Below are 14,678 nucleotides of genomic sequence, written 5' to 3' on the forward strand. Positions count from 1 at the left end.
ATAGATTTACTGACACCAGCAATTTGCAGAGTAACATTTGCGATTAACTTTTGCTTAATGTGGCTCTTTGTTGGCTCAAGCATTAATAACGGCGTCCCACTAAYAACGGCTCAGATAACTGTCTTCCTTCCGCTCCGAGGCAACCACACACACGTTTTCCTGTTAACGAGATCAATAAACTTGACGCTTTCTGAAATCAATGATTAACTCCTTTTTACTGTATTTGAACTGGCCCACTTTTACTGCTTTGCACGGCCAAGGCTAGGGCGTCATGCATGTTTTTAATTATTGGGATAAATAATATAACACCTTATAATCTTCCTCCTTGCACTTAATGATTTTGTGATGAAGTAATATAAATTGCGATTGGCTCTAACGACACGCAGGCTGGCTATGCAACTATAGGATCTTTCCAGGAAAACTCATTCTGAAGGTTTTATACTGTACGGCAAYAGCGAAAGCCGCTTGGGCCAATAGAGATTTATTCCCATTTTTAATGTTTTTACTAGCGTGAGTAAACACTCGCCCCGCGACCGAAAGCGCTGGTTCTGCTGGGGGCTGCGGAGCCCCGGGCGAACGCTCCAGCTGAGCTCTGCCTGCCCGGCACGGCCCGACAGCAACGCGCGGCGCTGCCGGCTCAGCGCGGGAATTGCTGCTCCCGGCGTCCGAGGTTTCCCCGCCGCGGAGATGCTCCCCCAGGAGGGGACGGGCTCGTTCCTCACGGCACGGGCGAATCTCCCGGCGCCTCGGGGACGACCTTGGAGACGCGCGGGCTCCCGCAGCGTTTGGCGGTTCCCGCACGCCGCGGTCACGCGGGCCGGCCGTAATCTCTGCCCGAAGCTTTGAGATGCGGCACTACCTGAGCGCGACACAAACCTGGCCTATTCACCCATGAATCTCAGAGACGCTCTAAAGCACAGCGATGATTTTTTATTTGCCCTCTTCGAAGACAAGCAATGCGTTCAGGGCAAGCGCCCTCCAAAACAGAGCTGCACAAAGATAGGCTCTGCTTTAGGCAATACTGCGACCTAACCGCGGTGCAGGACGGCTGAACTGAATTGTTCCTGTAACATTGTCCGCTCCTAGCCTTTSGGCTCAGAGAAATCCTTGCAAGCCATTTAAACTGACCTCGTGATTAGAGCTGCTTGAGGATTTTTTCTGATGAAAACTGTCTTCGCTAGAAAACATTATCTTTTGAAAACGGGAACGTTTCATACAAATGCAGCGGTTTGGGTGAAGTTGCCGCTGCGCTCTTTCAGCAGCTCCAGGTGGAAATCTGGGGTCAGCMCAGCCATGGGTGCGTTCTCCGGGCGGCGCACGCGAGGCACGGYGAAGCCAGGTGTACGCTCTCCGCTCCCAACCGGAGCCTGGGTCTCCCTCAAATCCCGTGAGCGTGCCAGGAGAGGGGCTATCCCGCGCTCTTGTTTTCTCAGAAAAATGTCTAACGGTCCATTTCGACATGGAACAAAACCAAATATTGAAGACTGGACATTTTTTAACCAAACAGAATTTCTTTTCCCCAGCCAGTCCTACTTGCAACAGTTAAAAAATATCTGCACAAATACAGCGCACTGAAAGCTGCAGAAGAGCATCYGGGTAAGCAATGGAGCTTTTCAGCCCTTCCTGACTTTGTTTCCATTCTGTTGCAAACATCAAAATGATCCTCGGCCTGTCCCTTTCTAAACACATCAGGAAAATACACACACAGTCTGTAATGCAAGGTCAAATTATATAATTACAGGGTTTCTTTAAGTGTTTGCATAAACAATTTAGATCGCCACATTTTCAAGTGATCCATCAAAACCCCTTACAGAAATGAAAATCTGTCCTCTGCCCTCACTTTATCTAAGGTCAAACAAACTCAGTGCAATGCAACTAATGCAACAAGGCTAAATGCAACATGCTAAAAAGCACCTAAACATAAAAAGGCACAAGATCTGATCCAGTATTTCCAAAATGCCGAAAGCTGAGCACCTCCTTGGCAAATAAAAACAATTTCACATTTTCCTCTTCACTTCCACCAAATGTGGCTAAAGGCTTGCCCACCGTAATACTTGCATATTCCACATCATCTGCCTCTCTTCTGACACCTGCCTGCGTGTCGAGAAACTCTTTTATTGTATAAAACACAAATACTCTTCAAATACCGGCCGGAGCATTGCACCAAGGCCACTTCTCTGCCACACATCTATTCCCATATGTAGCTGCTGCGGGTGATGCCGAGCAGAACGAAAAGAAACGCAGCTCTTAACAGCACRTTGCCTTTGCCTCTGTATTATAACGGTGCATTAGGGAATTCTTGCTCCTGATGTCCAAGTCAGAATGAACTTTACTCCCTTTTCTCTCCCCGTTTAAAAAAAGTATTGACATCAGTGTGATTAATTTGCTTTCAGATCATACAGTGGTGCCTTCAGACCRTGCCCTACCTTCCTTTCAGGAAATACCGCACGAGACAGAAGGGCTCTCTGTTTGCATCGCAGGATAGATAAGGGTTCAGCACTTCAGTTAAAATTTGTAAAAATATTTATCGGATCCCTTCTCAAAGGTGAAAAGCACTCTCCGAGGTAAATCTTGCTCCAAATTCCAGGTCAGCTGTTTTTCTGTAGATTTACCATAGCGTTACAGAACACAACTGAACCACTTCGTTAGGAATGAAGTAGCGTGAATCAGGGGCACGCTGCTTGTTCAGCTTTTTGCAGCACTGCTCACCTGAAAACCAGTGGAAGATGCCCGGCCACAGCAGACAAGACTGACGATCCAGTGCTAAATATATATATGTGTATGTATATATGTATGTATGTATGTACAGGTTTGGGCCTCTAGAGCCAGAAGTTCATCTCCCTGGTTTTTTGCAGAGCATACATGCAAAATCTGCAGCAAAACACTCAAGGGTGTCAAACCCTAGACAAGGGAGACCAGTGCGATTTTAGCTGCGTCTAAAATAGTACAAAGCACCTGCAGTTAAGGCACCTGAAATGCACCTTAATCCCACTCTGCCTCAGTTTCCACCCGTGTTCTGGGAGATAAGAGAAGGTGAAGAGGCAAAGGATTCGGAGGTTCTCAGATAACACACATATTTAGCTATACGAGTACCTTGAGATGGACACAATATCCCAGAATACTCAGCATAACCAATTCATTTAACACAAGACACAAATGTGKTTTCCTAAATACTGTACTACCTTCACCCCGAGATTTTCGTTTGCCGTTGCTTGCCCGGGGAAGCCCAGGCGYGCACCTCTCCCTAAATGCACACCCGGGGGCCTCCGCCGGCGTTCTCCTGCCCGCGATGTTCCGGGGGCAGAGCAGACACGCGTGCAGCAGCTCACGCACGCCGCGAGGAGCACGAGTCCGCCTCTGCCCGGGAACACTGAATTTCCACGACCGGCCCGCTCGCAGCGGATAATCGGACTCGCCGACCTTGGCAGAACTCAGCGGGGATTATTTTCACTCGGATGAAGTAATGCAGCAGCCTGTAACATGGTTTCTGTCAGTACCAGCCACTCAGACTTCATCTTCACACCACTTGAGTTTTTGCRCAAATATATTTATATTGGCCTCCGCGCAGAATATCCCACTTCCAGCTTGCGTCTGAGCTCCTCCGCGTCCCAGGYGCGGGCTGCGGCATCAGCCTGCAGTGGGGCTGTAAAAGGTCCAGGGCCCAAACTTGGGGGACTTGCCTTCAGGCCTCATTCGAAATTCCCACAGTCACTAAGCGACCCCGAGGCAGTCGCTGCAACAGCGACGACATCTGCTACGGGGCTGGAAATCAATACGGCTCATTCGCCAGCGCCCGGGCTCGAGCCTGGCGCGCCAGCTCCGGCGCGGAGCAGCTCCGGGTGCTGCCGGCGGGCAACGGGCAGCAGCGGCAAAGTCGGGCTCAGGCTTCTGTTCTTCACTCTTTATCAGTGGTTTTTCTTCCACAAAATCTAGCTGCTATGGTCAAAGGGAAAAGTCCCTCTGTTGCCTTTGAAGCCCTCAGTYGAGCACGCAGTTGGCCACGGCTCACCTGGATGCTAGCCAGCGGTTATGCATTTTCTCGTTGAAGAGAACCATGCCGACACGCAGCCACAGAGAGCCACTGTATAAAAGATCTGTTTTAATAAAAAGCCCAGATGTGTTTAACGAAAAAAAAGAAAAGAAAAATCTTAATCGCTGAAAAAGAGGATGGGAGAATCCTGTGGGGTTTGTGGTTTCACAAACCTTGCAAGCTATTTCTGGGCATCACAACCCCATTTGATCTTATGAATCAAATGCTCCTTAAAATTACAGCCCTCTCCTCTCTCCTMTTCTCTTCTCTCCTCTCCTCATTCCCAGTAGTTAAATAAAGRCAAAAACAATACCATATTTAGCTGATACATAGAGAAGGCTCCACTAAGAATAAAATGATTGTTCAAGAGCAATACTGACCCAAAGAATGCATGTGCTCTGCACAGGAGGTGCCAGTGTGGGGTCGACACTTGGAGCCCAATTCCTGTTCATGCTATTGTCTCTCTGGTGCACAGTAAGCACCGCAGAGCTAAGAGGAATAATGTTGATGAACTAGACATTTTTCTCCTTCAAAATCTAAAACAGTATGTTTCATGAACTTACAGAATATTTGCAAGGAGGTGCCACACTATGTTTCCAATGTTTCCTCTGTAATGCAGTCAAAAGTCCACTTTGGCAAGTGAAATATTTCACCTGCAGGTTAAGCTTTCAAGAAAATGTGCTCATTATGCAGTAAGTTGTCTGCGTTTTTTGTATAGCTTGCAGAGCTTCGACACAAAATATAGAGTATTTTCCTGAATCCTTCCCATTCGACTACAGTCAAGCAGGTTTTGCCTAGTTCAGTTTTAAATTGGACCACGTCAAAAAGCACTTTTGTTTTCTTTCCCACCAACGTTCTCATGACAGTCCTTGAACAGTGTGTGCTCTATCTCCTTTAGTTTCAGCAATCTGCACCTAAATTTTTCCCAGAGTGCGTGAATGCAAGGTCAGGACAAGCATAAAGCCATCACTCCAGGTAGTGGAGATGATATGGAACGAGAAAAAGAGGACAAAAATCTTGGAAAAGATTGGGCATATAACCATTTTCCCAGGCCAATTGTTATAAAATTATAATCTCTAATAATCTCTTAATCTCTATTGTTGTATTAAATTCTYTTGTCTCCTGGAATCTGCTGTGCTCTGGCCCATTTCTCTCTCTCTAGGAACCAAAGAGAGCTGAGATTAAGAGGCACATTCCCAGGTCCTTCAAGAAACAAACCTTGGCACGGACAATGGACAAAAAAGCAAGTTTCAAATTGATGCCATCCTGGATGTCTGCAAAGTCTTCTTACACCATCTCTTGGAAAGAAAAGGTATCTCGGAATCTCTTAGCTTTCTGATATGAAATGTGAAGCATGGGAGCTTCAGAATGCTCCCTTTGATCTTCCTCAGATTATTCATTACTAGTTGGTGGGGTCCTTTTCCACCAGCAGCCAACAGGGTCTGACTTATCCGCCAGAAGACAGCCCTCGCCCAGACTCCCGGCTGCGGTCGGGGTGGAGGTGCCCTTGACACCATCCACTTGGTGGAAACTATGTAAGTAGTCCTAAGAGCCGGAAGGGGAGCGCAGCGGCCCAGCTCTCAGGCAAGCATCCGAATTGCGGGGCAGACTCGTTCTCACTCTCCCCACAGCTCCGGGAGCTGCTTGTAACTGCCTGCGTATCTGTAGCACCTTCCTTCAAAATGAAAGATAAAATAATGATTTATTTATAAAGCAGGAGTGTGCATTCTTATTTTAAAGACGCTTTCTCGAGCTCCGTTACACATGTGGAGAACCAGAGCACATCAGAGGAATGTAACCTCGCAGCCGCGCAGATAAGGCTTTAAAGCTGACCTTTGCAAAATGCAGGAGAGTTAAAGGAAGGACATTCAGGTCAGCCAGTGCTCTCTGAGAGGAATACCTTGGTGTCGCGATTTCCTTAGGGACTGTAATGGTATGTTCCTGCTGGAGTTTCTCTTATTTGCTTGTGACCACTTGGTCAGTGGTCACAGACATTTGGCTCTCGCTAACTCCAGCAGTATTTCAGGAAAGCAGAGAGAATAAGGATGTAACACGCACGTGAATTGTTACGCTATCTAGTTTTGCCTGYCTTCTTTTACACGAGTTATCCATTTAACCTTTTGATTTTTAAGCAACAGTTGGACCATCTATTTTTCTGCCTTCACATCACCGCAGAACTCTGCACCTATAAATTATGTGAAGAAAAGTGCAGAGCATATGGATTTTTTTAAAAACATGGTCCTCAAATTAAATCCTTAAACGATTAGAACCTTCCACTCACGGTAGATTAATAAAGACAACATGGGGAAAGCACGCCCACTAGGAAAGGCTGCCACTTTCCATCTATTTTGTTGATTGTGTTATCATGGGAGAAGAAACACATGTTGTTAAGGCRCAAATACCATCAAAGTGAGATTTTTTCATCTACAAAGCATTCTTCAAAGTGTTTTCCAAATTTAAACTAAATTTAACCACTAACACTGTGACGATATACAATAACTGTCCATTTGTTCACAGCAACGCCACAGGTCAGCCTGGACAACAGGAGAACATTAAACATAAGTTCACATGAACATCTTCCGGGGAACCGAAATCATGGACCCACAGTCGGTTTATCCAAAGCACCAGGACTAACGGCCTAGCTTTTGAAAAAATGGCACGAGGATATTTTATGACCCAAGTTCGGACCCTTCCTGAAGAAAGCACTTCCCCAGATGATCCCCTCTAGTCTTAAATGATGGGTAGAGAGGTCAGCCRTGTACTAGATCTGTCGCTCTGGAACTTGAAAACTGAGGCAGGCATGGGTGGGTTTAGTTTTCGCAGATGAAAGCAGGTGTTTCTCTACCTATTGCTCATCTAACAGCAGTGAAGAGTCCTAAAATGGCAACAAGACTATGAAACAGCATCAGAGTCTGAGGGCTAATGCCTTTGATGGAGGAGGATCTTACAGGGAACAGGCTCCAGGTTCCCTTCATCTTTGAAGAAAGTTTCAACCAAAATATCGGAAAAGCAAGGCAACCAACTCTAGAAAAACTTAAATATACTTGCCTTCAATCCAGAAAATTTATCAAAGCTGGATAAAATGCTCTGTTCCCCTACACTGAAGAGCAGTGCTGCCTTTAACCCGGGATTTCTGCAAACAGCTTTTTTGTGACACTTACCTACATAATGTGGAATTCCTCTTACCACAGGCACTTCGACCAAATTTTCATTAATTTCATTGTTAGTAGTTTGTTTGCCAACTTGCCCGGGGAGCAAAAAATGCATGAGTAGGATATACATTTCTCAAGATATTTTTTGCATGGGAAGAACTGTAAACAGCTAGGAACAGAACTGGAGGCAATTTCCAGTTCCACAACACGTAATTTCTCTTCACTGTTTAGCTTAATACAGTTGGAACGAAACCTCTGCTGCTATCCATAAGGTTGTTGCACTCATGCCTGTGATAGCAGACATGAACTGGGTTCAACACAATGTACACAGTTTTTTTTACTCCAATTTAGTATGAATTCCAAGTTTAACATTTTTTTTTCATGAGTTTCTTCCTGATTCTCTTAATTCATACATTTAATCTGGGGAGCTTCTACAAGAATGTAATTGTTCTCTATTCAATAAAAAGGAGTCCCTGAGCACATTTCTTTGGATATGTTTCTCTGCAATGTTTAGTACAATGTGACCTCTTATTAGACAGAGCCTACAATTTTCCAGGGTAATGAAGTGTGATTAAATATCTTTTTTGGTTGCAAAATTACAAGGCACAAGGATAAAATCAACTTTTGAAGAGGAAGTCTCACTTTATTTTCACCTTCCTTCCACATTCTTTGTATTTGTACTCATGTAAAATAATGGTCAGGGCATGCTGAAAACAAAATGAAAATCTGGATTATTAAGCTGCTTATACTGCCTAATTTAATGCCTGATACGGTTCATATGGAAATCAGTGACTGTTTTTTCCCTCAATTTATGAGCTTTGAGCATAGAATAAGGCAGGGCCATGTTAAGATACTGAAGCTAGAAGACGGGTGATTAGGTCAAGAGAAGTGTAATAATGTTAGTGCGACATTATTTCAACATTAACCATTATTATGTGTACTCCTTCTAGTCTCTAAACTAGCAGTAATCTCAGGAGTTTGGATTTGTCTCCATGGCCTGAATGAAGTTGTGTTGACATTGCCATCAAGTTCAGTCCAATCCTCACTGACCTGGTGGGACCGTTTGCAGTTACGTCACATAACTGGGTGGGCTGCTGGCTGGTCAAGTTCTGGTTCTTTTATTGTGAAAAAAAAAAAACCCAAAAAACTGCCAGAAGGAGAATGGAAAAAGGTTTCCGTATATATTTTGTGTAAAAAAAAATGTCAAGCATGTCTAAATGGCCTAGACAGTGAAGTTCTAGCACAGCCTTCCTTTGCTGTCTGTGCTCACACCCGCTCCTGTAGGTTTTTCACAGCCAAGGGCATGTTGCCCAGCCTTACATATTTTAGAAACCCCAAACTAAGCAGAAGTAGACACAGAATCGGACCTTCTGTCCCACAAATCACTAATTAACTCTCCAAACTGCTAAAGAACACGACAGTGCCCACTTCTCGAAGCTCTGTGAAGCTCCGTAAAGCTTCGCTCCTCCAAACACCGCAGCCGCAGAAAGGAGCCGACTACGAGCAGAGAGCTCCCCTTCCCAGACAAACTCCAGCCACTTCCTTCAGTTACCTTCCAAAGGAAAGACAAAAACACATTTTATGATGTTCCATTAGAGGGCATCCTAGCATGTCCTTTTGGGGGTAGGTGCTTTCCCTACTTTCCCTCTGCAATACTTTGTGAACTATCTTCCAGAAAGACAGTCAGGAGCGTTCACATCCCCAAACTTTCACATCCCTCATATTATATTAATAGTTTAATTTTCTGTTTTCATTGCTGCTGTATTTCTCCTCTAACAGTGCAGCTCCACTCATTAGGACAGGCTGGTTTTCAGTATCGTTCCACATGTGTAAGATGATAATAAACTGGACACGCAATCACCAAATTAATTTCAAACTTCAGAACAGTAGAAGGTCTGACTTGAAAACATTAAGGGACTATAAAAAGGTAACTGATCATATATCTTGAAATTAGAGGGGAAGATATATGTGTTCTCAAAACCTACTAAAGACAGAATCTCAGCTGCCAGAAACCAACAACGTGCTAACTGCTAAGATACAACAGCATGGATCCAAGAGCGGGAAGGGCACCTAAGCTGCAAGGTGCCAGACAGCCGTTGTTAAAGCAGTCATTGCTCCCAGCCAGGCACTTGATCTTTAAGAACTCAGCTCAATGACTGTTTACTAAAACAGACATAGATAGCTACAGATACAAAGCTTACTGCCATCAGCCCTATTAAAATCAGTAGAAGTCCTCCAGGCAGTAAAAACTACATGCAGCAATAAATATTTTCAGGAGTGGGCTGCGATACGTATGCAGACCAGTTTCTGCTCACACTCTATACGCTACATGCATACTGAAATCAGTTCAAAGACTGAAGGTACCAGACAATCTACAGAAATTATTGGAAATTAAGAAATCTGGTGTAAGAAATAGGAGTTGAAATACTATGAAAATTTATCTATGAGACAGATAATACGGTTACCATAAATAACCATACTATCTGACTTAAAGTGGAATGTAAAAGTGCTTCTGTCATACAAAGTGAAAAATGAACATCTGACTGCTGAAAAGCAAGATTAATGAATCAGTATAACAGACATGAAACAACTTACGATGATCCTGGACTTGCTGTTGGCGGGGGACCTGGAAAAGTGACAGAATAAAAACAGCRGGATGAGTTATGGTGAGGTAACAAGTAGGAAGCTTTAGAAAACCTTTTAAAAGATAAAAGTAACAGTCTGTCATGTTGAATGTGGTTTATGTAGTTTAACAGACAATTCGCACTTTCTCAATACCAAAGACAAGGCTGTATCCTGTAGCAGCGATTGTCTAAAAAATGCCATAGATCAGGCCCATGAATAGGTGAGGCACCGATCCTGCAACTCCAGTGGTGGCTGGGGCCATCACAAAAAATTAGAGCAAACACAACTCGCACAAAAGCACCCAGCCTGCAAACTATAGCTTGCACAAAAGCAGGCTGGAACTCTAACTGGGAGAAATCAGCATCATTTCCCCCTATCAGTCTTCATTATTTTCCAAGGAATTTGTCCTAGGCCTGATTCAAATGTATTGACCAGGTTTCCTYGGACCTCAGTGGGCTTTGGATGAGAGCATTTCATTGCTACTGTACTTTGTGCTTGCTTTTGGCAAATATTGGAAGTTTACTGGAGCTTACTGGAGTGCATGTTCACTGAAACAGCACAGACTGAAGAATCTGCTCTAGGATATTTAGGGGTAATTCATACAAATGAGTATTTGCTCTAGAAATTTGATTGTAAAATTAAATTTGCTCCAGTCAGAAAAAAAGAAAGATATTAGGTGTTTTCTACAAAAATATCAGGTGTTTTCAACAGGAGTGTCTACAAAAGTATCATTGTCCAGATAAAAATCTCCTAAATTTCAGATACAAGCTAGAAGACAACAACTGCTTTACGAGAACATCTAAATAATATTTTTGTAAGAAACAGAATATAGAAAAATCTGGGAGATATATGAAAAAAAAGCTAGGAAACTCATCAAATACATCATTCATTATGTGTTATTTGTCCAGTTCTAAAGAGGATTAACTGGGACTCCATGCAAACATCTTCAGCTCAGTGAATTCTTTCCCTCTGAATGGGGGCGTGGAGGAGATGACACACAAAACCTGTTTCTTGTTTGGGGTCTTCCCAGTCGTAAGATCAGCTCTGAAGGCAATTATCTCTATATAAACTTTGACTTGGAAGAAAAAGTGCTTATTTTAACCAAAAGGGGTGTGTGTGTGTATATCTATATCTACATCAATCACTAATGTGCCTCCAATTTATATTGTAATGAACATTTGCATTCCACTTTCAATCTTTTGCAAGCTTAAAGTTCTCATATACTAGAGAAAAAGGAGGCAACTCAGGCACTTGAGAATGAAGTAGATTTTCTCACCTGACCTGAAGCTACTCAGGTGGGATATGTTTAGTTCCCCCAGTATTTCGATCCTACTTCCAAGAGGCCCTTATATAATAAAAGCCACTATTACAGCTGGTGACATGGGTATCTCAGCTGAGCAATGAGAAACATGCAGAGAGGATAAAACTGCCACCCCAACGGTGTTCCCAGGAATAGACTGAATCTGACCTGGTATCACTACATCTGAGCTGAACGTTTACAGGGGCTAAAACAGAACTCCCTCTCCAGAGCTGTTGTCCTGCACCTTTCTACAGTTTGAGCAGTTGAAAAGGCGAGAACTTACCAAATTTTACAAACAGCACGCCAGTTGTAGAAACTGTCTTTCTGCCGTTAGTTGCAACGCACTGGAAGTAACCAGTATCCGTAGTGTCAAGGTTCCTTATTCGCAGTCGAGAGCCGTAGCTTGTTGCACGGAAAGAAATCCTCCTGGGCTCTTGAACGACCGGGGCGTCGTTTTTCAGCCAACGTACAGTGGGAGGAGGATTGCCAGAGACTTTACAATGCAGCTCTGCGGTCTGGCCAAGGGTGGTGGTTATGTTATTCATAGGTTCGTCAAGTGTCAAGAAGTAATCTATTAAGTGAAAAGAAAAAAGGGTGAATAAAGAATTCCAGCTTAGAAAATGTCGATTTAAAGAAATCTCATTCTTGTCTTTGAAGGGAAACAAGAGAAGTGGCTATCGGATTTAGCAGAAAACTTAATGGAGGTTTCAGGCCCAACAATAGATCTCATACAGCTTTGCATGGTAATTAAAGGAAGAAATCTTGGCRTTTTTATTGTAGTATAGTAATGCTATATTTCTTGAGAACGCCTCTTTCTCACCTATGGACTCTATACTTTCTCAACATCATCCTACTCAGCTTCATTCAACACAGAAAAAGGAGGTAACACTGCTTCTCGTTCTTTTATTTTTCCTTTTTGCTAACTAGTAGATGTGAGAGGTTCATTCAGGAACTCTTTACCTCCAGCCAAAACCAGATCTTCCCAAGGGTCCCCAGTCTTTTGGAAATCCAGCTGCTTATTTTGATGCCTGTGCCTTGCAGTACTGCCCTTGCTCGAGTTAGGATCCACAAAATACATCAATATATGAAATTAATCCCTCCAGAATGAAGATCTCGGAACAATTTTTTAATTGACTTGCAGAGCAGTGTAGACAGCACGTTGCCAAAGATTTTGTACACACTAACTGTATGTATGAAGGAATAAGGATCATATCTAGGAAACGAAGACTTTTTTTTCCTCGGTCAGGATTTCCCTTGCTAAGACTGCCGAAGTTTATCTTCARTCTGAAATAGGTCTCGTGACAGGTACAAGTAGAAGACCAAGAATTCTTTTATTTTGTTAGGATAGGGAATGTTAAATCAAAATTTAAAGAAATTAATCTCTTCTAATCCAATCATGAGCATTGCCTTCTTCTGTCAGGTGCTATTTCATTCTACATCCTTCAGGAAGAGGACTATTTCCAGTTAACTGTATTCAACATTTAATTAAATCCTTTAAAGGCAGATGGTTGGATGGACTGGGTACCGGCAACGGAATATGTAGGCTTTCATCTCAGTGTCACAGGTTCAAATCTAACTGTGGTCATTAGTGGCCAAAAACTATTATCATCTGTTGGACGTCTCAGCAGGGAGGCYGACAATGAAAACCCATAGACTGTGCTCTGCTCCTTTGCTCTCAGAGCAAACTCGTGAGGTCAAGAAAAGYCTATCGGCAAGTAAATTTGTGCTGTGCTGCTTATGCTGCAGTCTTCTGTAGGCACATCTACTGTTAACTCCAGCAATAAGCCTTCCTAACAGTATGAAAAAAAATCTCCATCGTGTATTAAAAGCAGCTTAGCTAACTAACRTTTCTAACTAATCCACTTCCCTAACTATTTATTTAATCCTGTCTTCACTGGCTACTCCCTTGGTTAGGTTTTGTGTATATTAATATCTCTTCCCTTTCTGTTTAATCTGTTTAGAATGTAAGTTCTTACCCTCTGCTCGTACAGCGCTTCATACAATGCGCCCCTGTTCTCACTGGGTCCCTGGGAGCTAGGAGAATAAACATTAAGTACAAAGGAGCTCTCCACACATTTTTTTCACCCATCAAGTAGTCTTTTAATGTGCAGGTATGGATTTGAAACTGCAAAATGCTACTGTTATCTATGCTCCCATGGATCTAATTAGTTAAGAAAACTGCGTATGGGGTAAAAAGGGCAGAGGTTGCAGCCCTCCGGTGAAGACAGACAACAGGGTTCAGTGTCTTTCACCGGGGCGTCAGAGCGGGCTGTTAGTTCTCCAGAATCATTTCTGCAGGCTTCATCACGAGATTAGAAATGTTTCTGACTCACTGTCTAAATAACCTCGCCGGGAAGCATAATCCAAGTCAGCTCACATATTCTTGGGTTCTCTCCACATTCTGTATTTAATAAAATCACACTAATAGCATGGAACTGGATAATCACATTTAATTATCTATATAACATTTCTATACCACACTCGTCTATATAATTCCTGATAACATTTCAAAGACAGTGATTCAGACACTTACAGCATAATACAGTCAGAAAACAGAACGTTGTCTGCCCTGGGATGGTCTTGCTGACAACCAAGATGGTATACATAGTATTTTAAAGGTCCTATGGTATACAAATGTAAATGCAAATGAAGGAGTAAGGATGTTAGGTAGATTTCCAAAGACTGGAGAATGATTTTAAAATATCAATAGCAACAGTAAGACGGTGAAAAAGTACAGCTGTAATGCAAGAGCTATAGTGAAACTACTGTGTAGGCACAAACAGAAACAGTCTCTGGGATCCAGAAGTGTCTGATTCTTCTCTAAGTGTTCTCCACCACCCTCACTGGACGACTATAGAAACACCAAAACAAAACACATATACTAAATTCAGCTTTGTTTAATCCTTAAATCCATAAATTTTGCATGCAAATCATAAATCAGATCAAGCAGCAGACCGTAAGGCACCTAAGATGAGATTTAAATTGGGCAAGTTTCAAGAGGCTGGACATTTCACAAGAAGAAGTTTCTCACAGATAGAGTAGTTCTGTAATTGGAAATGAACTGAAAGACTAACAGTGCTTCCAAGAAATCTTGGACTGTTACTGATGCATACAAAATTATGAAAATTCTTTCTCTGCAATGCATGAAAACCCTCAATTATTGCACTTGCCAAAAGGGGCCAAAGAGAAGTCCAATTTTATTTTTAATAGTTGTGTCTGTCACCRAAGCCCATCAAATCTCCAGAGCTACTGCCACCATCCTCTTCCTTTAATGACAGCAGTACAAAGAACATACAGAACAACTCCTCCAGGTTTCTCACCAGGTCACCCCCCATCAGCCCCCCTCTGGTGCCATCAGCATTAACAACATCTTCAGGGCTAGAAGCACAAAAGCCGGGAAAACTGGGGGTAAATCCTTCTTCTGGACTTTCAGCAGGAGTCAAGTAGCGCTGATGGAACGGGATGAACCTGCTGCTTGCATATCTGCTGAGGACACCGCGTTGCACGGCTGTATTTCACCATGTTTCATTTGATACGCTTCCTGTCACTGAGAAGCTCTCTAGATCCCCAA

General features: G+C 43.2%; 1 protein-coding gene across 2 annotated transcripts in view; it reads right to left on the reverse strand.

Moving 5' to 3' along the window:
• Positions 1-14,678, reverse strand: part of ROR1 (receptor tyrosine kinase like orphan receptor 1) — a 51,710-nt gene that overhangs the window by 27,839 nt on the left and 9,193 nt on the right. For both annotated transcript variants that reach the window (XM_026074544.1, XM_026074545.1), the window contains 2 exons: positions 11,391-11,678; positions 9,778-9,808 (listed from right to left, as the gene is read on the reverse strand). In XM_026074544.1, coding sequence (XP_025930329.1) covers positions 9,778-9,808; positions 11,391-11,678 — 319 coding nt within the window. The remainder of the gene's footprint in view (positions 1-9,777; positions 9,809-11,390; positions 11,679-14,678) is intronic.

This window comes from Apteryx rowi, unplaced genomic scaffold (assembly GCF_003343035.1).
Source record: "Apteryx rowi isolate R43461 unplaced genomic scaffold, aptRow1 scaffold_39, whole genome shotgun sequence".
Classification (NCBI taxonomy): domain Eukaryota; kingdom Metazoa; phylum Chordata; class Aves; order Apterygiformes; family Apterygidae; genus Apteryx; species Apteryx rowi.